Source organism: Phasianus colchicus, chromosome 6 (assembly GCF_987193195.1).
Source record: "Phasianus colchicus chromosome 6, bPhaCol1.hap1.1, whole genome shotgun sequence".
NCBI classification, from domain to species: domain Eukaryota; kingdom Metazoa; phylum Chordata; class Aves; order Galliformes; family Phasianidae; genus Phasianus; species Phasianus colchicus.
The window spans coordinates 11,460,134-11,486,850 of NC_143441.1; the positions used below are offsets into that span (position 1 = coordinate 11,460,134).

The window sequence follows — 26,717 nt, forward strand, 5'->3', positions numbered from 1 at the left end:
TCATGAGTTGCTAACTTCAAGAAGCTGTGTCTTTTTCAAATGTACAAAGAATTAGAAACTTCATGCTAAAGTACTAAGAGATTCTCATAGGCGAGCTGCAAAGGAATTCCAGGAGCAGCAGAGCACTGTGACTTACAAAATGGACTTTAAATCTAGCCAGTAGTTTGCTGCTTTCCCTGCAGTTTACACATAAGTACTGTCACTAATACACCATGATCCACTCAGAAAGCAACAACAGGCCATGTGAGAAGTGCCCAACTCAAGTTTTCAACTCCTTTAAAGTCCTGCTTCAATACCTCATAACTGTTGATATAGCTTTGCTTTATCAAGCTATTCAAACCAACAGTCCCAGGTATGAGAGGGAATTGCTTGCTCCCTTTCTATCAATAGGCTAAGATCACAGTCTGTTACGTTGCCTGAACACTTCCACCTAAGCAATACTTTGGCTTTCTATGCAGAGCATGCTTTTTCCTGATAAGACTGGATGATGGCAGTTGCTTGAAAGGTATCTACATGCACCATCAATACAGAGTAAGAATAAATGCATAGGAAATACAGACTATGCTCTCAATAAATCATGAGTGTTTTAGCATATAAAATGAACTTATCTGCAACGAGAATGCAGTTGCCTCACCAGGCCCTAAAGTTGCTTCCTTCCCTGATGACCCCTTTAGTGACAGGATACAAGAAAGACACCTTGTCCTCCTTATCTGAAAAGCTAGAGTTTGTGTTATAGCAGAATTAGCAAGCAATGTCTCGTGAAGGCTGCTCTGACCATGGCAAGCTGCATGGCAGCGTGAACAGCTAAGAGCAGCCTTTGAGTAGCAAATGCACATGGGAGCATAAAGAAAGGACAGAACGCTTCTCTTAGACCATGACACGTATCAAATCATTAGCTGTAACATTTCAACATGGAGACTTTAGATTCCAGTGAAAATATGAAATTAATTAATTAATGTCTGCAGAGTGCTGTGGCTTTTAAAAAATACCAAGCAAGAAGTATTCATTTCCACTACAATGAAGCATTACCACTACAATGAGCACTTGATTCAGTGTCCCTTTCTTTCCTTTCTAAATCTTGGCTTTTGCAAAACCCCAATTATTGTTTATCAACTCTGAAATAATAAGGCATATCAAGTTCTGAACAATATTACACAGCTTCAAAACCAAATCTACTCCCTTACATTAGAAGAAAAGGGATCAGATTTTTCCAAAGTATCTTCGTGCTCCATAACAAAGTAACACATCTACTGCATTTTTAAGTGAACCTGCAGAAGTTTCACACTTAACTACCATTAGGATAACAAGCAGATTAACATATGATTAACCTGCTTAGGTACTCAGCAAAACTCACTGATTGCTCTGCTGAGTTATTAAGCATTTGCTGACGTGGCAAATCTGGCTCCAGAACCTTGCCCTTATCACTAGATACAAGAAGAACCCCATTTCAAGTGAAAAAAGTAGCTTGGAGAACCCTTCTAATCATCACAGCATAGAAGAAAAGCTCAGCAATAGCAAAGCTAGAAGAATCATATAGCACAGTCCCTTCAAAAACAGGGACAATGCTTGGGGGTTTTCCCTCAGCAGTACCCAGGCACACATCCATTAGCACAACAGACAACACGTGCACCAGGTACCTCCACCCCCAGGAAAGCTGGCCTTTTGGACGCAGTTTTCTTGCCTTCTCTAGGTAAAGGGAGGTGAGGTGCTATACACTTTATCTCAAATTCCAGACCTTTTTGGGAACCTAATAGACAAGCAGTTTTAAGTTACTTTAAGAAGCTGTAAGACGCCAGAAAGCATAACAGGATGCAAAGCACAAAGTCTTAGGCAGTAAGCAAGTAAGAATTCAGCTTAGACAAAATAGCAATAGAAACAAAAATAAGAGAAATAAACTACTTACTTTTAGAAGGCCTGTAAGATCCTCAGGTACACGTGAACCTTTAGATGAGCTACTGCCAATCCTTAAATGAAGTCTGAGAAGGGGTGGATCCTGGCTCCACCTCTTCCCATCACTCAGGTGTTTGCACCTGAGCTCCCCTGGGTTGGCTCTGCCTTCCTACCAGGTGCTCAATCACTGGTTCAAGTCATGACTTAGCATTTCCATTACAGAATCATATTTTTCTTTCCAAGGTTACTTTTCAAATACCTTTTGTGAGACCTATTACAAATATTTGAGTTTTTCCAAGAATAATGTGGGACTCCAGGGCCATGTGAAATGGTGCTCTGTGCTTTTCCCTGATCTTAGAAGCAAATCCTGCCCCTGAAACTTCAGACCTTGGAGGATATATGTAGTTTATAGTGATAATGTACATGAAAAAATACATTAATGCCAGTTATGTATAGATCTTGATTTGTCAATGAAGTTTTGCAGATGTCTCTCATGAAAACACAGACCAACCACATTGGCTGCTTTGAGGATCAAGTGGCTTTAAGACTAACTTAGATGATATTCCTGCAAGCATTTTTTGTGTATGTGTGTGTTTGGCTTTTTTTTTGCAGGGGGAATTCTGAAGTCTTTCACTGAGTTGAATGCGCCTAAATTTTGAAATAGAACCATAGAACCATAAAATGGTTTGGGTTGGAAGGGACATTTAAGATCATCTTGTTCCACTCTCCCTATTATAGGCAGTGACACCTCCCTCTAGACCAGGACATGGGCTCAAGTTCTTTGGAAATCTACCATAGTATTGAATAGGACATTTGTATTTATGGTACTTAGAAATGGATCAAGGATAATGCCTGTTACACGATGCTATGCTCTTTGGATGTTGGTTTTATATATATTTCTTCTAAATTATTTACACAGCTTGCAATAAGCTACCATGGGCATCCATAAGTGATCAAAACTAGCATCATCTCTAGAGAGTTAGTTGTTAGAGTTGTTCAAAAAGTCCCAAGGGGTGGGTAGAAGGGGAAGCATCTAAAGGCTTTGCAAAAAGGTAAAGCCATTTCTAACACAGCACTTCTAAACACAGGGGTATAAATATCACAGTATTAGTGATGTCAGTAATACATGTCCATGTGCACGGCAGTTCACACGTAGGGGAATATCAGATAGCGATGTTTATTAAGTACCTAACAGTTAGTCATTTTTCCATCTTCTTGCAGGAACGCTGTCACAAGCACTGGATTATTCATGGACATTAGACAGCAGTGTGTGTGCTACCATACAAATTTTTGTATGTCAAATTATTGGAACACAGTCCAACAGAGATACAAGCGTATGGCTTGTGCTGCTGTAGGAGTAGCCTGCCTGGTGCTAAGAGTAAATTTACATATTCAGCTGCATTTGCCGGATTACAGCTTGATTGCAGTGTTGTCAAAAACATACCAATGTCTCCTAGACATACATCAAGAAAAGAAGGCTTTGTGGAAGGGTGTCTGACAGGATGTTTCTGGTTTATAATGCAACATTAAGCTAAGCTGGTGACATGGAATCCAGGAATAAAGTCCCAACCCTGCTGAAGTCAGAGGGAGTTTTGCCACTGAACTCAGTAGGACCACTATTTCATGGTCACTAGGCAGCTGTCTGCCTATCAGTAACATTTCTTTCCCCACTGACTTGATGCTGAGTCTCGGGGACACACACAAAGTTTCACAAGCTGCTAAGTCTTTGTTCCTGAAATTTCATTTCTCTTAGAGACAGATAAACAGAATTTTGAAAGGAAAAAAGGAAAAGTCAAATTTGTACTCCTGCCTATTCACTTTCCCTTTAAAGCCTCTCTCTAGGCTTCAGGCAAACAATAATGAATCTAAAACAGAAGCTTAGACAGATACATTGTGTTATAATGCAGATATCTCCAGGTCCAAAACACAAATAATTCACAACAAAGGATGTAAAGAATATTACGGATTTTGATCTATCAAATAATTTCTTTAACAAGGGTGAAAGGAATTCTAAAGCCAAATCCTTGCAGCCTTTCACAGTTTGGATAAACAACCACATTATGCATATGTATTTAGTATCTCGTGGTCTTTGAACATAATGGTCATGGACACTGCTACTATAAACCAACATGCATGCTTGATGCATACAAACACTGGGAAGTTACGCGTGTTCTCATTAACTTTCAAAAATCTACAGGGTTCTAACACAAGCAGTGCCAGTATAAGCATATAAATGAAGGTACTTAATGCCAAGAACATAATCAGACTATCAAATGATATGTGCAAAAGCATTAATTTCTTGTCTGCCAATAGAGTGAGCAAACATAATAACTGTCTGTTGGCTTTTTATCCCAAATTCAGTGTGAAGGACTCAAGCCATGACCTGAAATTCTATAGCCCCGGGCCTGCTCCACATGGTTGTGATGAACTGATGGTTGGACTCGGTGATCTTACAAGTCCTTTCCAATCTTAATGATTCTATGATCTTTCTATGTTTCACCAAATTTGCAAGAGCAGTGGAGAAGTTTTCACAATATGTCAGTTGCTCAGGAGAGCCCGTATTCCTAAATCAGCACCAGCTCTCAGCAGAACAAGGCAGAACATCCCTCCACTTTCATACGTGTGCCTCAGACTCTTCAATGAGTTTGTGTGCTCTGTGAAATGTGACCCAAATGTTATGTATTTAAGGACAAGACAGTTCATGGAACCAGCAAATTTAAAATAAACATTGCAGATTGTTCTCAGGCACAATCTCAGGTTTAGAATCACAAGAGTGATCTGATTCAGAGAGCTGTGCTTATGCAGCTGGTGAGCAGGGACATGCTGCCTCTTGTGTGTGCAGCTGAAATCTCACCAAGGGGCACATTAAGGGTGCAGGTGGCTACATCTGATAAAAAAGACATATATTCAATTTACTTTCTTTTATAAGGCGTGTTAGTTTGCCTTTAAAGTTCTCTTTAAAAGGTCTGTTTCCCAGGAAAGGATTTCAGAAAAGAAATGGAAAGCAGCAGCTTCTTTCAAGAAGGCAAAGTTTTGTTAAGGAGCAGAAGCAACAACCTTTAATTGAACAGTGGAAAAAGAACGTGTAGATGTACTGCTTGCTGTGTGCTGCCCGATGGGCAGCCTGTTACCAAGCCATGTGACTCACAGATAGAAATCCTGCAACCTAGTGAGCATCCCAAAAAGCTTTGTACACAAAACACTGCACACCCAGAGGCTGTTTACCTTTCTAATTTTTAAGCAAAACAGATGGACTCTCTTGCTAGATAACCACTCCCCCGCTGCTCTCTTTGCTTAAGCTATCACCTACCAGTCTAGCAGAGCACTACAAAATGCTATTTTCTCTCTGCAAATCCCCCAGAATGATAGAAAGAGATTCTCTCCCAGTCTGCATCAAGTGATCCCCGGTATCTTTAAGCATACGTCAGCCATATGTTTCTATCACACTGATTAATTATACATGGCTTGTGCAAACTGAGAGCTCTGCCAAAGCAAGCAGTCTCATTTACACTGAGGACACAGTACCTGGAATATCCACGTGGTCACAGGGTCAGAGGATGATGGGAGCTTTTCAAATCATCTAGATAACCCGTCTCCCCTGAGAGATGTGTTTTTCCATTAGGTGCTTTGGCCGCAGAGCCTCTAACACCCTCGTGATCAGCCTGCTCCAGCCCCTCAGTGTCCTACCTGCTGCAGCACTTCGGCCTGATGCCTAACGATAAGTTCCCTGCTGCTTTATAAATCCATTTCTTCATGCCTTCTCTACTACAGGCATAGAAAAGGTTATTCCCTGGCTTCTGGCCATAGTCTTTTTTTGTGCTGTTACCATGCCTCCCCACTTGCTTACAAGCATCAGTGTGTGCCATCTTATTAAAGCCACGCAGTTATTCACAGACACTGCTCAGCAACAGAACTGGAGTGATGCTCTTGGCTCCTGTAAGAGGCAGTAGTCACTGGGGGACAATAGTGCCCAGCACCTCTCATAAGGCACGGTGAATTGGGTGTTGGTTTCCACATGAATTTGACACACTCAATTGTTTCTCAAATATCAGTGCCCCTGGACTGGAGTCAGCCTTTGTGCAAACCCTTCCTGTGGGGTGAACTTCCCTGGAAGAGATTTAACAGAATGGCAGCCAGGCTGCCGGGTACGAGGGAGGAAGGCAAGCTGCATCCATAGCAAAGTGATGCAGGGTTTTTGACAGCCTGTGTTACAAGGCACAGCCACTCACTGCCATTTTTGCTCAGCTTGCTACTGAGACTTGTGAGTCTGCACACAGGCGGCTCTCTATTGATATTGCTGGGCACTGTGCCAGGCCTCGGTGATGAAAGAGTGATGCTTGGGAACGCTCGAAGTGATAATGGCATGAAGAAACACTCAGGCTGGCATTTATTTCCAGATGCTATGGTGACAGGTCCTCATATAGACACTGGTGCTGTAAGTAAATAGAAAATAAAAGTCCTTCCGTTTCTCGGGAAAACAAATGTCTGAAGAAGAAAGTCTCACACATAGTGTGTGTGCCAGGGGCTTCACCAGTTACCTTCCTCCACATTTTCCCTAGTTTATATGCAACTTGGATCCTCTCTGTGAACACTGCATGCGTGGTAAATTATAACGTGCATGTTTTATTACTGAAAATGCAGACATATTGTGGCTCATGCTGCAGGGCTTAAATCATCACATTAGGTCTTTATAAAAAATGGAGATCGCTCAGCCTCATGGGAAAGGCATTTGCATCTTCATCATTACAGAGGCAACAAACTTCATCCATAAAGATGTGCCTAGAACAAATGGCAGCAAATTGTGGACACATGTTTTGCTTTAATTGGTCCTCATCAACTCAATCTAGCTACTGACTTCAAAGAGCTCTCACTAAGAAACCTCTTCCAAAATTTTTGGTTCAATCTTTTTATTTATTTATTTATTTAAAAATATCTCAGCGATTTCAGATTAAATAGTATCTTTGAAGACACAGTTTGAAAGCAACACTTCCTTGAAGTTCTATCACATGTTTAATTACTGATTCATAAATAATGAATGACGAGAGGTAAAGCAGCATTGCCCAGAGCCCCTGTCCTGGGCCAAATGCGGCGCTGCCATTTTCACAAAGTCTATCTCTTGACAACTGGGATCAGATTCAAGCCAGCCATAACCATATTCAAAAGAGCAGCTGCTGCTAGTGCCATTTTCACATACTATTCTTGATCAGCATTAAATGGATAGAATATGCTCTTTTTGGAAAGCGCAGCAGGGGAATATGGATGGCAGGAGACTGATTACATAACTCATCCAGAATTCACTAAAAGGATGGATGCTACATTTAGTGTCTTCAAATCTTATTTACATATGGGCCTGATTTTAAAAAAATACAGCTAACATCTCCTACTGGTCTATAAATCAAGTAAATCTTCTCTTTGAGCCCCAAAGCTTAACAGTCCTCACGCATATGAGGGTTCCACTGTCTCATTGTATAGACACTCAGCTGAATACAGTACAAATGAAGAGAGGTGGAAATGAATACACAGACAGGCATAGCCACTACTGGCCCAGTGGCACAGCTGGGACTCAACACATGTGTAGCAAGTCTCACAGCACTGCACTAGTTTGGGGATGAAACTGCTTCTTCCCACAGAACTCGGTTTTGCCTCTGCAGCTGATCACTGTTTGTACAAAACCCACCAACACTTTATTCAAACCATCCCAGTTTTTCATGTGTAAGAATACATGCATCACACATGTCTCTCTATAAGCCTACATCTCAATTAGTTGCTCATACCATTCCAGACAAAATGAAAACACAGTATCAGAGAGTCAGCATCACAGTCCCACTTGTAGTTGGAGGTGAAGGAAGGCACAGGACATCGGTATATTAGGCCAAGGTAAAATATGATCTTTTGACCCTTTTTCAGAGGTTTCCCCCCCCCACCCCCCGCCCCCTTCTGCATAGTAATGCAGTAATAGCAATCTTTCCCTCTTTTGTGCAGATAAAATAGATAAGACCATGCTGCAGGCGCTTCATTTAGCATAAATACATGTTACAGGAAATATTTCTTTTGCTGCAAAATGCACACCCTTGAGATTGTTTTTAGGTATTGTGGTGTAACTGGGGAAAAAGTTTGCTTAAATCACACCCCTACAGGGCAATTAAGAAAAAAAAAAACAATTTAATAAGAATTAATCAACTTAGTGGAGTTTGCCACAGGCTTCTTACAAATCAGCCAACTAACAAATAAACGAATCAGACAGAGAGGAAACTGATTCCAAATGCCTAAAATATAGGCTACAGAGCTATAGCTGTTACATGTGTTTATGACAGCTACACTTAGCACACATCTTTGCTGCGCTCAGAGAAAAAATGCAGCTTGTTTATCTATCAATAGAAATAATCCATCCTTTCAAATTAAGTCACAGAGTTCACAATATCGTGATCAAAATCATTTATATTTAGTTTGCTCAGTCTTTCCCTCTTCATTCTAAGCATTCCTCAGTTTTATGACAATCTCTTCAATTTATTACCCTGAAAATAAAGTTTAAAGCAGCAGAGATAGCAATGGGCAACGCCATCAAACAGGGAAGCATAATATTAAAAAAAACCCAAAGGCAAACGATCTCAGAAAAGACCCAGTACAACGATAGGTTCAGAGTGGAGTATGCTTATTAGAGCAGAATGATCTTGGGTGCAGCTTTGGAGTCTCACTTTCAAAGTCATGAAAACAGAACTGATTATCTCCCACATCACAGGAAATACTGTATATTAGAATTGCCAAAGAAGCCAATCTAGAAAAACTAATCTCTCACTTCAAACCAGAGGAGCAGTGAGTAAAACAAATATATGACATTAACTGCATTCCTGTAAAAGTCTACAAAATACCTGTTATATTAATTGTCACACATAGTCATAAAAGCAGTATTTCTTGCATTGTTCATCTTATATATACAAAGCATGTTTTTCTGGTTTCAGTTTTGCTTGGAACAGAATAAGAGAAATCCATAAAGAATGTTAATAAGAGACATACACTGAAGTCAGAAGTTCTGCTGAACTGAAAGGACAGCATAAAAAAAAAAACTGTTTACAATTCTTCCTGTAAAGTAGCAATTTCCTTCACAAAGCATACTGATGAAATGATTACACTTATATTTTGTCTTTTCTCACTTTATTTATCCTCTAAAATTTTGAACAAAATGTTATTGCTTATGACGTTGACACTGAAAGTTGTCTGTCTACAGAAATGTTCTAACAGTGATGATACTGCCTAATGCTTAAAATCTTGCTCTGTGCCTGTGGATAGGAGAGACAGCCTTTATCTGCACAATATAAATGTCATCTCTTTGAAAGTATTTTCACTGGACTTCATGCTACATGAACTCTTCTAAAAATCAGAAAAACAAGTCATCTCAGGAACTGACACAGCATTTATGGCTATGTGAGCCCAGGGCTCCATTCCCTCGCTCTTAGATCTTTTTGAAAGACCACCACCAGATGCTTGGTCAGATGGACCCCATTTTTCCATAGAGAACTATACAAAAGCTATGATTACAACAAGGTTGCCACATTATTCTTCCAATCACCGTCCTGTGCTCCTACTTCTCATTCTTCTGAGAGTGTTCACAGTCTCAAGGCACAGCAGATCGCACTTACCTTTGTAATACACTCTGCAAAATCACCTGCCACTACAATTTCTTTTTTAATACATCTCCAAATATCTCAGTAAACAAGAAAATTTAACTTCCTGATGGCTCCTCCAGGTACAAAGTACATGGTAATGTACCTTTCTGAATTGTGTGCACCATAAATAATACTTTCTTATTTAAAAATCTGAATGATTGGTTTCTTATAAATAAATACATATGTATATATTTACTTACTAAACAGTTGGCAATAGAGGACCTGTAAGCTTCTCTTCATGGTATCATGTGGTCCTGCTGGTCTGCCAGTTTATTCATGATTCTGTCAAGGAAAACAAGAGAAAAAGATCTGTGATTAGGTACAAGACTCATGCTTTAATGTTACACCTGTTGATTACAAAGTCAGATGAAGCTTCACAGGAAAACCGTATTGATTAGCAAAGGAAAATTGCCTAACTGTGCTTCAGCCTTTTTAGCCACGCTTTCTAACAGCTTGGCAGTGAAGGGTATTGCCACAGACAAAAAAGGGAAAAAAATCTCTAGAGTATAAAAAATCTGTACACCAATGGTCAGTTTTGTGCAGTGCCTAGAACTTGGTAAAACGTTACCCAACCATCTCAGAATCACTCAAGAAGTCCTCAGACAATATTTTCAAATACACGAAGGAATTTTTCACCTCAGTTCAAAAAAACATCATAAAAAATAAGCTCCAATCACACTGATATTAATTATTCACATTGAGAGGAAAATCAGAAACGCATAAATCAGAAGCGTAAAGCCAGCATAGTCCCAAAACACTGTTGTGAGTCATGTCTCACTCAGGTCCCAAAGACAACACAGTATTTAAGCTCTCCATTCTATAAAAGAGCATTTGTTGAAGATTCATAACCAACTTCAAAAGACAGGACACTGAGATCATCTTCTTAAAGCTCCTCTTGTGCATGTTAAATAGAACGCGCTATCCTCTAGCTTCCAGTTCAGCATCATTTCTTCTTCCAAACTACCTGAAACATTCCTGAGTCATTTTAACATGCCCTCATGAAAATCTTTCAAAACTTATTAATACAGTCTTGAAGAAAAGATAAAGAAGTCAAACCAATAAATAACAGGCCGGAACTGAACAAATGCTGACAAGTTTGTGAAAACAGAATTGTATTTGACATTTGGGTGGAAGCCTTATAAGGATTGTCACTTTTCCTGCTTGTTCTGTAACAAAAGATGCGTGGTGTTATGTTATCAGACACAGCAATTTTTAGGTACACAAGCACAATCTCACATTCTGCCACGTTCACATTTCCATTTAAAAAGAGACCTTAAAACACTGCAGGAACTCACAGAAATTTCAATGTTTTAAGGTATTTTCCGCTAAATAAAAGCAATTATTTGTGAATTGTGAATTGATTTACTATTTTTTAAACAGAGTTAGACTCATAATGATATTTGATCATAAAAACTTGCCCAGGGACTCCTGTTATTCCCTTTAAGATTTATCTAACAGAAAAGCAGACAGAGTAAAAAATAACAGTCTTTATGCATGAACAGACTACAGCACATTTCAAAAAGAAATATACAAAAAGTCTGTGGATTTAGGGTTGCAATTTCAAATTCTTCTTCTTTATCAAAATTGTATTCATATAACTCCAGATTGTTCAGTGCTTGTAGAACCTCTTCAGGTTCTTAAAAGCAGAGGACCTGGGGGATATGGAATCTACACTGTCAGTGGATTCTCTGCATATATTTTTATTAATATCTTAATGGTGAAGGTATGCTAAACAGACTGAACAAGGCAACTGTGATGTGATGTTTTGGGGCTGTGAATTACAATTTATTCACATTTCCCTTCCATCTCCATATTAATGCTACCCATAGTGTATAAAAGCATTTTGCTTATAAATTCTGGCACTGGGGTTAAAATAAATGTTATGCTGAATATTTATTTATTTAGATAGGACTCTCAGGGTAATTTACCCCATTCTAAGATGTTGGAAGTAGTGTGCATATGGGGAAAGAAACCAAGACTAGCACTCAATAACTTTCACAATGTACTTTTAGGGTCTTCTGTTAGTATCTTCTGGACTGTACGGCCACAAAATTCTACTTAGAGAACTTGGTAAATTTTATAAACCAAACGCTTCAAGGTTCTGAGCATCACTTATGGCTTAAATGTAAATGTGTTGAAAACAGAGCAAGCAAACTTTCTATAATTTTGAATAACTCATTTCTTGTGTAAAGGAGATGCACGCAGAACAAGGATTTATCTGACAGATACTATAAGTTAAGAGAGATTTAATAAGGCTTATTAGTGTATGTTTGGAAGCCAAATCACATCAGTGATGGTTTTCCAGAGACAGAATCTGCTTGCATCCAGTAACACTGCACAAGGTTCAGGCCGATGAACCTCACGTTACAAGCCTGAATCACCAGCTGACATAAAACCAGGGGACTTGGCATCTCTGTTTCAAACTGAGAAACTGGAGTCTGTTTCATTTCCCCTGTCCAGAAGACGCACTTTATGCTTGATAAACATTGAACCTTGAGGTGTTCGTCCCTCTTCTAATTCTGATCTGAAGAGAAGATAACAAAACTGCATATAACCACCAATACATGGGTATGCAATAGATTTTCACATTGCACAGTAATGCTGCCTCTTTCTTCTTCATTCCCAACTCCATCTATGATTCTGTTTCATTTACAACTGCTGCTGAGTTACACTAGTTTTAAAGAGCTGATACAAATCTGTGAGTGGTTCTAGCTTATCTGGGGCCCCTCCTCAGGTTTACCTGTGTATGCAACTTTGCAATTAGCAGCACTGAATTTCACCTGCCATTTTTCCATGTGAGATAACAATTAAGAGCAGAATTATTACTAGAAAACAAGCATATATATATTATATACAGCTTCTGAAGTTACCCCAGTTTCAACACTAATATCAATTTCTGCAAATTCCAATCATAGTTAAATGGAAAATCTCCCTTCAAACACAAACCATTCTGTGATTCTATGATCTATCATGGACAAGAGAGGTTGCATACTGAGTGGTAGCTGAAGGGGCTCTGGCTCACCAACCCACCTCTCTAAAGCAACTGAGTGCAGTTTTACACACTAAAATAGATTAGTGGAATTTTGCATATGTGAATGGAAAATGTGGGCACATAGTTCCTGACCTTGAGCTGATTAATGTAAAACCAGAGTATTGCCACCTGTTTTATATAAGTCAACTGTAACTAATTAGGGACAGTACAAACTGTGAGCAGAAACAGCAGAAACAATAATGGTAAAGGCAAAAAATACATTTCAAAGCATGCATTAAGCTTTAATAATCCAACATCTATTCTGAGTATATGAGTTTTGTACCCATTTTAGCTCCACTTTATTCTTCAACTCTCCTTTAGTTTTCTCAGGAGTACTCTTCACCAAAATAATAATTTTAAAACATATTGTGCTTCAATATTTGATGAGCCATTCGCAGTATTTGAAGGAATTATCTGTTACAAATAGGTTGGATCTTTGATTAAGATTTAGAAAAAAAATTAGAACTTAACTTTGAAGGTAAATTTCTTTTCCTAGACTCATAGTTAGGTCTCTAAGTACACGGGTATATTCTCAATTACTGTTAACACTCACTGGCTCTCCTCTGAAGACTAGGAAATACTGAAAAACTTGTAATGGAAAGAGGAGAAAGATGAAAGACACACAAGTTACATCCCATGAAGCACACAAACTTGTTTATTTTTTCTGGCTGTCTTTTCTACTTTATGAATTGTTCTGGAAAGAAGGAAAAGCTACATCACTGACAATTTTCAGCTGAACTATTCCTGGTTCTGCAGAAAATAAAAGAGGAAAACAAGACACACTCAGAGTACCTCCATTTCCAATTATTGTTGATGAATCCTCAATCAACGAAACTCAGCCTTGATGCTTTTAGTATTGTCCTATGGGCTTTTACGAGATAGCAATGGCTCTTCACTTAAAACTCACAGAGGTGTGATTTCCCCATGAGTTGCAAAGGATACTTTAATGGCGACCAGATGTCTCCCAGCAAAAAGGAAAAACTAATTTCTCCACCTCTCTGCTTAGTTGAAGTGTTCTTGTTGCATCACACACTGAATTCACAACAGCCTGTCAAAGCCTATGATCCTGATTATGTGGTGGACTTTCACAACCGATGGGAAACCACACAAGTTCTCACTCAATACTGTCTCAGGGTCAGATCGACACAGCTTTAATTCTAACACCAAGGTCTTCACCCACCGCTTTCCCCTCGTTAGCCACTCTGAGTATTCAAGCATGCCTCTTAACAGGAAGCAGGTGTACTTTTCTCAACTACACAAGGCTGATATGTGTTTTCATGTTTGTGTGATTTGTTTCTTAATTCAGTGGCCTATTTCTACAATCCAGCTGTTATTTTGCAAAATTTATATCCCCAAAACCTTCAGGGCATGCTAATAAAAGGATGATTAACTTGCAGCACTAAGATTCCTTCGAGCGAGAACTCTATGTTCTTGTTCAGCATGTGCCATATTGTCCGGTGTGATTTATTCCTCCCAGCCTGGTACACGCAAACCACAGTTACCATCTTTCTTCATAACATTCTGAGTGTGGTTACTTTGAAATTTATGTTCCCTCTATACTTAGATCTTTAGCACTCTCTGGAATGGATTCCTCTTTGCAGAGTAAAGAACAAATCACGTCTTTTTCCACAGTTATCCTCAAAGGTGTATACCCTTTGCTTTCCTAAGACTCCAAAGAGCCATATCTACCCTCAGGATACCTCAGCTGCACAGAATCAGTTTTGTTGACGTTGCGTAGGCCTGTCATACATGCATAAGGATTAGTAATGTAGAAGCTGAAATAATCACTATCATGAAAAATACACACAGGAAGCAGTGTTTATACAGAAGAAAATCTGACAGCAACTGTTTCCTCATTCCCAGTTTCCCTACTTCACCATTAACTTTTGAAATCCCAGTCCTCCCTCTGCTGTCTAACAGTAGTTCAAATGGCTGCATCCTCCCATGCCTCCTCCCAGCTCCCTCCATGAACAGGGGAACACAGAGAAGTCCTGGGCTAGATGATCTCTTACAAGCTACTGTCATTAGTGTGGTGGGAGGAGGACATCAGCAGTTAATTCAGTTATCTTTATCAACTTCCTTTATCCACGTGTCAAAGCTGGCACATGTCAGTGAAAGGGAGAGGCAGAAAAGGCTTTGTATTCCTTGTCACAAAAATAGAGGCACAAAATACTTTGTGTCCTGGTGACCATGGCCAAGGGAAGAACTTATTCTGAAGAGGGCAGGTAACATTGCTTTTGCCTCTGACTGTCTAGTGATTTGGCATCTGTGGTCACATTATGAGCAGTCCCTGGAATAGCCAAGGGGGAGTGTTGAAAGGGTCAGGAAAAAAAAAAAAAAAAACTAGATGAAAAATAACAGAGTCTAAATGAAAAGTCATTTGATGTGAGACTTCCTGGCTTTGAAGTGTGCATGCCCTCCAGTAATGTCGAGCCCCATGACCTTTTTGGAAAAGCTGTGACAGAGTGACAGACAGGGCTTCTCTACAGGCTGATTATAACTGACATGAGTTCTTCTGAAGGACATCAAAGCACTCTAGCTCTTGAATATCCTTTACACTCCATCAGTTGTGCAAGGGACTTAATTTCTTAATTTTGCTCTTCATTAGCTACTGTTAGCAAATAATTTTGAAAGTAGCTCCAGTGGGAGAGAAGCCTGACCAGCAATTGTTCTGGTTGCTTCTCGTTCCCATGAGTGCACAGACATTGTGTCTGTCTGTCTGCACACTTGGAGAATGAGAAGCTTAAGAATTAGCCTCTCCCCTCCAACACTTATCTCTGTGGAGCTCTGAGAAGCTAGCATATTTATAAGGATCAATCTGACCTAGCAGCTACAAGGATGATTAGAATTTGATCACTAGTACACATTAGGAGTGAAGACCCTTGCATGAATTCTAAATATTTCATATGGTTGAAATTGGATCCAGTAGCATTTGTAAAGTAGAAGTTCCTTCGCTACGTTTTCTCCTTCACTATTACTTAAGCCATACACTACTTATGAGTTAGATCTTATTTTACTGCACTTCCACCATACATAAACCTACTTTCCCACTGTTGTCAATTAGCTGTAAATGGATTAAACATCTGGTTACTGTTATCAAGTCCCAGAGGACATTGCCAATTTTCTGCAACAACCTAACATTAGATTGTGACATTGAGGTCATTTTAAGGAATTACAGCATGCCGTTAGATACTCTGATTTTACAACCAATATTCCACAGATGGCTTTCTGGGTGCCTACTGTACTTCCACTGCTTACAAAGATTTTTTTTTTTCAAGTCATAGTATCACAGTGCTATTTTCTAGATGCAGGAGGTGACTTCTGCCACTTGAGTTACATGAAAATCTTTATTATCTGATGATGGGACACATAACTGAGCCACTCTAGTCTCTTTCAGGAAACCTTGCATATACAAGTATGTGCTCTGTGCATTTACTTCCACTGGGAAGCTAACAATGGTAAGTTGAGGTCCAGCTACAAAAATATTTCCCTTATAGTGTTTTCTTTTCAGCTACTAATAGCCATTTGAAACTAGTCTTTGATGTTGAAATTTTACAGAACAGCTTGAAACATGCTATTTTTGCCAACTGTTTGAAGGAAAAGATTCCATCTACTCTGAGTTTGGAGGAGGAGCATCTTTCATGCTTTCATGTTGCAACATAAAAAAAAAAAAAAAAAAAAAAAAGTGAAACAGCTGGGTCAAGAGTTATACCAAAATAGCCCTTAGTGAAAAGACCCTTTCACTGTCCTCTTGAAAAGATACATTTTTTTTTTCCTAATGAAATATGATGGATTTAAGTATAAGTGGTGTAAACTTTCATTTTTTTCCTTATAGATCGTATGAGACCCAAAACAACAACAAAAATTTAATATTATTTCAACTTCTAAACAAAACAATCTTATGCAGCACTATGCCTAGGAAGCACTCGGCAGTGTAAACTATCTGCCCTTTGATATGAAAATTTTATAACCATTGCAAGCTTTCCTGCTAGAAGTTTTTCTCTGCACACAGTGCTACCCCAGTGTAGCATCTCCTAAGCAACCCCCTGCAACTCTGTGAGATATCTCTGTAACTTCTAGGAAAAGAAAGAAAATATAGCTCATTTTCTTCCTTCTCAATAGAAACAGGTAAAAAGCAGAACCCAGTTACATTTCCAGATCGATCTGGTGCTGGTATACTTTCCCAGGAGGACCTTCCACAGCATCTCGCCTGCCTTGCGGTGCCCACAATGTGGATGTTGACATCTTACTTACTCATCCCAGCTCCTTGGCTTCCCTGAAGCCCAGCTCCTGTGGCCTGGTTTAAATGCCTGTGTTGAGTGAGACTAACTCATCCTTTACACGGGGCTGTCTCTATTTGTTGAGTTTCAGAGATCGGAAGGTCTACCCTTGATTCCAGCTTTGGGACACTGACAATGACGATTTCAACATCTAGAATCACAGAATCATAGAATCACCACGGTTGGAAAAGACCTCCAAGATCATGCAGTGCAACCATCATCCTACGACCACTATAACCCCACTAAACCAAGTCCCTTAGTACCACCTTAGTATCCTTAGACCTAAATGTTTCTTGAACACAAAGGAGTCACGCTAAGAGCTCTCTCCAGCTGCAGGAATCTCAAGGTTAACTTCTCTGCAGCAGTGTTAAACTGTTCCCTTGTTCCTATTGTGTAGGATATACAATAAAAAAGACTTAATGTTTGGAACAAGCAAACAAATAGCTCTGTGTGCTCCATAATAAACACTGGAGAAAAAGGGTATACCTTTGTGAAGCTGCTAAAATCAGGCCTTTCACATTATTCTGCTTGATTAAATGTAAATACTTCAAGTAGGAAAAGGAAAAAGGGTGCAAAAGAGAAGATGATATTTTACAACAAGGTGCTGTATTACAGAGATTTGTTGATTGGGTCAGATTTTCAGGAAAGGAAATCATCAACTGTAAACAAAGAGGAGCATGCTGCCCTGCACATCTGATGTCTAGGCCACGTTCAGAAAGGTGCTTGAGCATTAAAGATGCCAGCAAGCGTTTTACTCTCAAAACTACCAGTACTGTAGCACTGAAAGCACTGCTGTTACATCAGCTGTAGATGACTTTGAAGAAAACCAGATGGAGAAAGCTCAGTCTAACCTTCTAAATGCAAGATCATCCATTCCTCTGGCAAGAAACACTATTATCCAGCTAAACAAATACATCACAAAAGATGCTCAATGTTCAGCACCACCATTACCTGCTTTACAGTAACACCGAGGCAGGAAAGTGCCAATAACTATTTTTATAAAGATCTCATACTATGCTTTGGCTGTGAAAACTTTTATTCAGGGTCCCTCTCTTTTACAAACATTCATCAAACACTATAAAGATTGAGAGGGCTACAGGATACAGAACAGGGAGAAGCTCATGATTGACTAGTTAAGTTTTGGCCCATCTCTAGGGGGATTTCAGCTGACCTGACGTAGAATAAGTCTAGATGAGCCCAGCCCAAGACCCACATATTCTGTATTGTCACCAGACTTCTTGGCTTGTCTAAATCTGTAAAGCACAGAGGGAATAACCAACACTGATGGACACCAATGCAGTACTCACAAAAACAGGGTTTTTTTTTGAAAACTGAAGTTTGATAAGAAGAGCTTTGAACCAGGTGCTGGTGCTCCACCAACATATATTCAATGTATTCTTTCGTATCAAACATGATCACATAAGTAAGACATACATAAACACACAATACATAAATAAATAAAAAGCAATTGCTGTTTTGAATTCAACGTTTATGTTAGGTTTTCTGTGTATATGGTTAATGGTGGCTATGTTCTTTCCTTTTCTTTCCTATGCTTCTTTCCTTTTTCTCTTATTTATACCAGTATGTTCATTCACTGACAAAAGAGGAAAGAAAAAGGAAAAAAATGAATAAACACATATATGGTATTTTCTCTCCTCCTCTCTCTTTTTTTTTTATTCTTGTGAAAATTAAATTTCCCATCAAAATATGTATTTAAAAATAAGAATACTTCCATGCTAGCTTTGCATGGAATGTTTTGTACCATTTCTAATCATTATTTGTAAGTATGGCACAAGGATCTAATTTCACAATGACAGGGTATAATAGACACATACAAGTACCTAAGATTGAAAGAAACATTTGATTACATTTGAAAAAGAAAAACCAACCCACGAACCCATGGTGGGAAAGCATAACTACCTTTTGAATTCTTAACAGTTCAGTTTCAAAAGTGCATTAATACATTTAACAGTAACCCATACTGCTGATTTTTTTTAACCAACAGAGCATAAATTTGTAACAAAAACAGCACAGTCTGTAATGAATTTCTAGTAAAAATATTGGTACAATAAACAGACATGAAAGGTGCATTTTTAAGGATCTGTATGTGTCTTTCCAGATCCCAACAACCTGGTAAAAAACTGAAATGTTTGCTGGTTTCTTTTGAACAGCCATTTTAGAGCACACATTCATCTTGGAATAATGTCTATCATTTCAAAGTCTGCTTGAAGCAGCTTGTATGAAATTATAATAACTCATGCTCAAAGAATAGAGAAATCTTTGGAAAATTTGGATGGATGGATACATAAATGCAGATGCACAATCATATGCCACGGAAAGTAAGCTTATGTCTTGACCTACGTCTCCCTGGTTAAACCTTCTTTTACCAGAGCCGTTTACTACCTCTCCTATAATCAGACATTCAATATGGTAAGAAGAGAAAGCAGATAAAGTGAGCTCTGAAATATGACTGCTCTGCTTTGGGGAGCTGATCAGCATACAGCAGAAAGTAGAAGAGAACACTAGCTTAGACTTGACATTACATCTGAGAGTTTATTATGACTGTGTCTAGTTCAAGGGACATCGCTTATTTATCCTCAACCTTCAGCCCCAGGGTTTGATGTCAAAGGAAAAAGCAGCCTCAGGAAGAATAGGGGACTACCAATCAGTGACCCAGTCATAAATAGCAGCCCCTCTAAAAGAAGAATATTTTGCATGCCATTTTGACACTGGAAAAGAAAATAAAATTGATGAAAATGTAACATGGCGTCAAGCAAAAATACAGCCCATAAAAATTTTAGACTCGGAGGGAGGTGGCAGGAAATAGGCTCATAGTAACTTCCAAGTTATTCATTTTCATCTATGCAAGGTTATTGTGGTGCAAACCCTGCATTTTATTTGAAAATGCATGTAGTCCTGCCTGGTTCAATAGGAAGAGTTTACAGGAAAATTAAATGTCAGAGCTGTGCGGCTTATTGGTTTTGCTCAATGTAAATTCACTTTTTATGCAATTCTGAATAATAATGCCCTGCTATGTGTCAACGTGATGAATTAACTTCTGTGGCTTTGGATGGGGGAGTGAAGGAAAGAGAAGGGGAGATAGGGGCACTTCCAGTGCTAACCTGGCGCTGATAACGGCACTGTCTGGGATTTAGCTCTACATGACAGGTCTGGAGCTTTAGAGAGGATTTAGCACACTGATCATTATGTGTCTTATTTTCTTCTCTTTTATGTTACTCAGCTAGCAAGATTGCTATTGGCTAACCAGCTCATTTTCCTTCCTTCACTGGGTTTGAACATTGGCATAGACAGACGTGCAGGTAAGCCACAAGGAAATGCATATAAAAGAATATGGGAAATCTCAAACAGCAGCATCTGAAAACATGTCATACTGTCAAGTAAGATTACGTTCAGATGCACAATTTATTTTAATAGCTTTGTAAAAACTCTCATTTACTGCCCAGAAATGTGATGTTTTTCCTCAGGCAAAACCTACTGACCCTGTGGGATGCTTTGCTTCAAGACACACCAGCACTTGTCCCAGGATTTGTAGATCAGTACAAGCAAAGAGCACTGCTTTAAAAAAGGCTGGTTTGTCATTTTGGGGTTGTTGTATTTTGTTTTGTTTTGTTTTTCAATAGAGGTAAGAAACAACATGGATAGGAAAAGAATAAGAATTGCTGTGACTGCACATTTGAGAGGTGGATTTAATAAAGATCTGGCTGAATGATTCAACTCAGCTAAAATGCAGTAAGAACAGTTTCAGGTGTATCAAATATTCTTTTCTCATATCAAAAATAAGATGACCTAAGCCATGTTCAGAGCGGCCAAGCCTCAACCCAGAGTAATTCCAGAGACACTGCCATAGTGTGATGTGCTTAAAGTGGCCTTTGAATATGAAAATGAACTAATCGAGGAGAAAGGGAAAGAACAGCCTTATGTAAAGGAGAGAGAAGCACAGAAGAGAATCTGGTGGACACTGGATTCTTACAGGCGGATTTTTGTGAGTACAAGATTGAGTGAGACTCACCATTAATACTGAAAGGTAATGGAGCCTAACACACATTCATGCATATGAAAACTGTTTCTTTATCTTCCTGACCCTGTTTTCCTATTAAAGAAAAGTCTGCTGTGCTGCAAGCTCAGCCCTGCAGGAACAGAAGATGGGAGGTGCCCAACTGCAGGTTCATTGTACAGCATGGACCCACCCAGCTGAGCTCTGAGGCAGCCCAGGGTGCAATGAAGGATTCTTTTCAAAGAAAACTGCAACTTCTCTCTGGCTTCAGGAGCCCTTGCTCCAGCACTTCTACCTTGGCAGCTAGAAAAGATGGGAATCAATAAGAAGCAGTGAGAGCCCTTTTAGTCCATCTGTCCCCGCAGAGCAAAAGTCAGCACTGGCTCTGGTCTGTCCATGCAGTGACACACTAAACAATAAACTTACACACTTTGGGTTTTGTCAACAGTATTCCAGCTTCATTCAGTGTAAGAACAGGGACTGGCCATGCACGTCCACTGAGTCAAAGTCAGGCCAAGAAGGAACCTGCTGCATGCTGCATCCCTGCCTTGCCATTAGCAGACAACCCAAAGAGCAAGGTAATGGCTGGGATAGTAAATGCTTCTCATGTTGAAAGCTGCCTCAGCACACAATGCCAGGGAAGAACAACCACCAAACTGTGTTCTGGCAGTCATTAATTGCGCCTTCCTTGTTTGCTAAGAGCAGGGCAGGGAACACCTGCAATCACAGAGCAATTCTTATTGACTCCAGAACAAAGGAAGTGCAACCAAATGCTATTCCTGGGAAATTGAGGCACAAACATCTCAAGTTGAACACCTAAATTAAATGTCCCTTATTAACATTACATTGCTGTGTCGTATTTTCCCCAGTGTATAATGTCATTTCACCTTATTGGTACATTGTGAAGATAAATTCATTAATGTTTGCAAAGTACTCAGATGCTGCAATAATGAGTCGGAGAAGTGCTCCCCAGGAAATTAATAACTCCAGCTTCAGAGCGAGATGTGAGTGATGTGCAGTTATGGGAGAAAGGGGTAACATAATGAACTTCTAAGATAAAATAAAATATTGATTCATCTGAGCAGTGTTGACTGAAATCTTTCCTTATTTAAGACAGCTTTGCTTTTCAGCCTTTATAGGCTTTTAAATGTTAACTTTCACAGTTATAAAAAAGCTAAATAAGAACAAAAGACCTGTACCACAGAAACTTACGGACATCCACTGAGTTCTCTAGAGAACTGTGAGCAAATAGTGCAGGAAGATCAGCAAGAGCTCAATGTCCTCTGTGTGGGACAGGCACAAGGGAGAGGCGGGCGAAAGCTCAGGCAGGACAGATCATGGGGCCTTTCTTCAGATAAGGAACGCTCAGGTGTGGAAATCTGTTTTCTACTTTAAGTACTATGGAAGACAAAGTCTAATGATGAGAGGCTGGAGAATCACCTAGTCCAACCACCAACCCATCCCCACCATGCCCACTGCCCACATCCCTCAGTGCCACATCCACACGGTTCTCAAACACCTCCAGGGACGGTGACTGCACCACGTCCCTGGGCAGCCTGTGCCACTGCCTCACTGCTCTTCCTGAGAAATTCTTCCTAATACCCAACCCGAACATCCCTGGAGCAACTTGAGGCCATTACTTCTCACCCTATTGCTGATGCCTGGGAGAAGAGGCTGACCCCCACCTCACCTTTCAGGCAGCTGTAGAGAGCATCAGGTCTCCCCTGAGCCTCCTCTTCTCCAGAGTGAACAATCCCAGCTCCCTCAGCTGCTCCCCATCAGACTTGTGCTCCAGACCTCTCACAGCTCTGTCACCATTCTCTGGACATGCTCCAGGACCTCAGTGTCTTTCCAGCAGTGAGGAGCCCAACACCGAACACAGTACTTGAGGTGCAAATCCAGATTCTTCTACCTGAGCCCTGTCAACTTCCCTTTCTCCTGCACAGTGCCACAACCCTCATTCCCAGTCCCACCCACTCCCCTCAGTGTCTCCTCTCTGTGCCTCACCATTTTACTGCCACTTGTTCACCTCTTTGCCCCACTCCCAGTGTCTCTTACAAGGGGTCCATATCCCAGCCCTGTTCTTTCTTCCTTCCTTATGCCAGTACCTGAGTCAGCCACCTGGATCACGTTCACAACTTCTGCATTCTGGTTTGCTGACAAAATCCTAGGAGAGCTGAGCTGCAAAACTTAAAAAAGAAACTGTATGTGGACAAGGACTTTTCAGGCCAAAATGCAGACCAATCTGGCAAAATTCCATTAAAATGCAAAAACCTTTAGCCTTGACTTTTCTCAATAAACCCCTTCAGTCCTTGTCTTACACTCTTCATTCTCCACAAAAAATTTCAGTTTCCTGATCTGTGATATGGAAGACCCACAAAATAACGAAAGGCACCGTAACTTCATGATTGTCTTTTTTTTTTCCCCTGAATTCTTTCTTTCTTCAGAAATGGAAGTATTGTGGGTTGGAAAATTTCACTTTGACTGGTACCAACGAAATTTTACTGAGCTCAGTATCAGGTGAACTTTACCAGCCTTAAGGTCAACAGCGTCCTTCTCTACACTGTTCTGCATTTGGGGAGACTCTGACCCATCGAATCGTACCAGAAATTTGAATCTATTCACAGAAGCAATCAAACCACCTAATAGGGGATGTCCTGTAGAGAGATGTGTGTGATACTTCGTATACTTCCCTCCAAATTATGCAAGCAAAACTTCTGTTTTTGTTATAACCGTATTATGATTGACAGAATGTATCATTGCAGACTTCTTCAACTTCATTCATACTGAAAGATATGAATGCAAATCTTTAACTAAAAATTATTTAAAGAGATTATCTAAAATAGACTCAATAGCTTATGGGATACTTTTGCAACAAATGCATTAATTGTATGCAAACTGAATTAAGTCTTTTATTAGCATGTAATTGGGGGAAACATTAATACATTATTTTAATTTGAAAAAATCATAAGTTAGAAGCTCTGAAGCAGAAAGCTGCATAATCAGAGTTTTAACATTAAGACTTCATTGTAAAAATGAATGCATATAATGAACTCAGAAAAATAGAAATGTAAGTGTCTGATCCCTTCCTTGTTTCTTGTACATCTGCATTGGAGTTCGCCTATTGTCAGTCAACTAGCTAATCATCAGCTTTTGTTTGGCGTGCTTGTGTTTTTACTCAAAGAGGCTGATCTGTGAAGACATCTGTTATTTGATGGATGATAGGCCATCCCAAGCCTCAAAGCCCTGCAAGGCGTTTCTGAAGAAGCAGCAGATACATCTGTTCCCACCAGGTAGGATAACAACGGAGTTTACTGTGACACAGCAGAAAAAAACTCCTTCCCTCATTTTTCACCAAAATGCTAAAGCTGGTACACAATGATGCAAACAAAGAGCAATTCTGGTATAGTTTTTTAGGGCTGGGAAGGAGACTGACATACTCTAAGCTATTTAAGTTTTCTTGAGAAAACAGAACTTCTCGTGAAGAACAGTGGGATTTGCCATTATGATCACAAACTGCCCAGCTATCCAGGTTGTGCAGTCACTGTCCCTGGAGGTGTTCAAGAACTGTGTGGATGTGGCACTGAAGGACGTGGTCAGTGGGCATGGTGGAGGTGGGCTGGTGATTGGACTAGATTTTAGTGGTCTTTTCCAACCTTAAGATTCTGTGATTCTATGATGATTCTATTAAGAATTATTGCCTAAACATGAGGGTTGTGGTTCCTTTTGGCTTGTTTCTTACTGCTTCAGCTCACGTCTGGAACACTGCAGAGACAGCAGACTTGATGCCATGTTGCCCCACTGCTTGGTGAGTCACTAGCAGACATGCAAAATGGAAGTGTGATGGGCGATGTTGACACTTTCTGCTGGTGCATATGATCGAGAGAGGCTTAGCAACATCAGTTAGGTATGTTTCCCATCCCATTTTTTTTTAAGATCTAAGATATTTTCACACTCTGCTTAGATGAGAAATCAATCTTTCAATTCTTTGAAAAATAAGGCTCTATCCTTTAGTTTGGTGGTTGTTATACATCTGCATAGTTACCCACAACCTAGGTAGGTAGTGTAACATCCAACTTCTTTCACTGCCCTGCTAGAGCTATTCCCTTTTGTATAAATAATGAACACATTGATACAGCAAGGGCTTGAACCTGAGTCTCCTGCATGTAATGTGAGTGCTCAGTCCAGTAGGTGACAGGGCCAGTTTATCTGACTCTCTCTGGCTAATGAACATTGAATTATTTATCTGAGGTAAAACAGTTCTAGCAGGAGAAATTGAGAGGCACAGACTTATTGCATAGCCTATAATTTACATGAAAATAATAAACCAACAGACAAAGCTTTAAAACTCAAGCAGTTATTTCCTCATTCTCTTTCTTGACTTGGGGAAATATTTATGCCCTGAGACCTCTGGATGATATTAAACTAAAATTATCTGTTAAAAATTGATGCACATTTTGTCAAGGAGAGTAACCATAGGCCGCAACATGCAAAGAAGCTGAACAAATTGCAGGACTTTTGTAAGGACAGTAGTGGTCTTCAGTAAGGTTGAAGAAAGATTGTGGTTGCTGTAGGCGACTGGCAGGTGCTTCCAAAGCACCCATGGTGGAGAGACGATTTGAGGCAATGCCATAGCATGCTCTGACCTTGGCACACACATTGAAGGAGCATCTTAAATGGATGTGGAGTCCCAGTTTCAACACATGCATGGCAGGGTTTCCAATAGCTGAATGACAGAAACAGCTATTCCTAGATGCTATCTACACATAAAGAAGTATCTCCCCAAGGAGCCAAAAGCTTGCAATCCCAGGCAAGACAGACACACTAAATATCAGTATTATATCTACATGGTCTTTTGCAGATAAAGGCAAAATACGTTCTACTGAAGATGAGAGACAGCTGAAGGTAAAAGCCACACAGTGGGATGCCATGCTTCAGGAAATAAATCTAATTTGTTATCAGAGCTTACTGGATCAAGCATAGCTGAGACAGCCACACAGCTTCCCAGACAGGACTGTGTTTTTGGGGCAGTCAGAAGCAGAGTGAGTTCAGCTGGGTCCGCAACAGGCCATCAAAGGACAATCAGTAGGCAGGAATTCCTACTCCAGGCAAAGAATACCTCTCTCTGAAATACAAAATAATAGATCTTTGTGGAAAAAGACAGAACCTAGAAGAAATACATTATACTGTATGACATGAAAAGCTCAACAGATGAAGAAGAAAATACTGGAAATGAAACAGTAACAAAACAGTAATAGTAGACAATACAGTACATCACACACCGTTTTCAAGAAAAGCTGCAAATATTTTTGACCTCAGCAATGGATTTCTTCTCTGCCAAAGCAGGAACCAAGCACATTAGTTCTTGCTCCACAGAACACTGGGGTGTCTGTAGGAATTATTATCAAGCTTAACATTGGAGCTGAGGCAAAGCTCATCTCCCCTTAGTTACATAAAAATTTGGAATCTCATCTGAGCTTGTTGCATAAGCTCCTTTTTAATCAATGCAAAAAGATAGGGCATGCTAGGTAATGATCCTGTCTTAACACAGTTGGGATGAAGCGCTATCTGAAAGTAGGGTGTCCACCTCTCTGTGGGCCCCCGTCTTCCCATGATGATTACATGGGAAGTCCAGGGGCCTTGCTCTAACAGGCCTTTCTTGGAGAACAGACTTTCTGAAATACATCCCAGTCCAATTAGTCAGTTCCAAATCAGATCTAGGGATTTAAGTAGAATCAGAATTCAAATCAAGCCTTCCAGAGCTTCTAAATTCCTACTCTTGAGTGTTGCAGAGGATCATACAGATGAGACTTCTCCCTAGAGCAACTGCATGTAGA

General features: G+C 39.9%; 1 protein-coding gene across 8 annotated transcripts in view; it reads right to left on the reverse strand.

Annotated features, from left to right (window-relative positions):
• The window catches only part of TMEM108 (transmembrane protein 108), a 237,966-nt gene that overhangs the window by 70,538 nt on the left and 140,711 nt on the right, over positions 1–26,717 (reverse strand). For 5 of the 8 annotated variants that reach the window (XM_090142451.1, XM_090142449.1, XM_090142450.1 and 2 more), the window contains one exon: positions 9,755–9,836. In XM_090142451.1, the coding sequence (XP_089998577.1) occupies positions 9,755–9,794 (40 nt within the window). In that variant the 5' untranslated portion in view covers positions 9,795–9,836. Of the gene's footprint in view, positions 1–9,754; positions 9,837–25,849; positions 26,006–26,717 lie in introns of all 8 variants that reach the window. The other 3 variants (XM_090142452.1, XM_090142454.1, XM_090142453.1) reach the window with 1 other exon arrangement.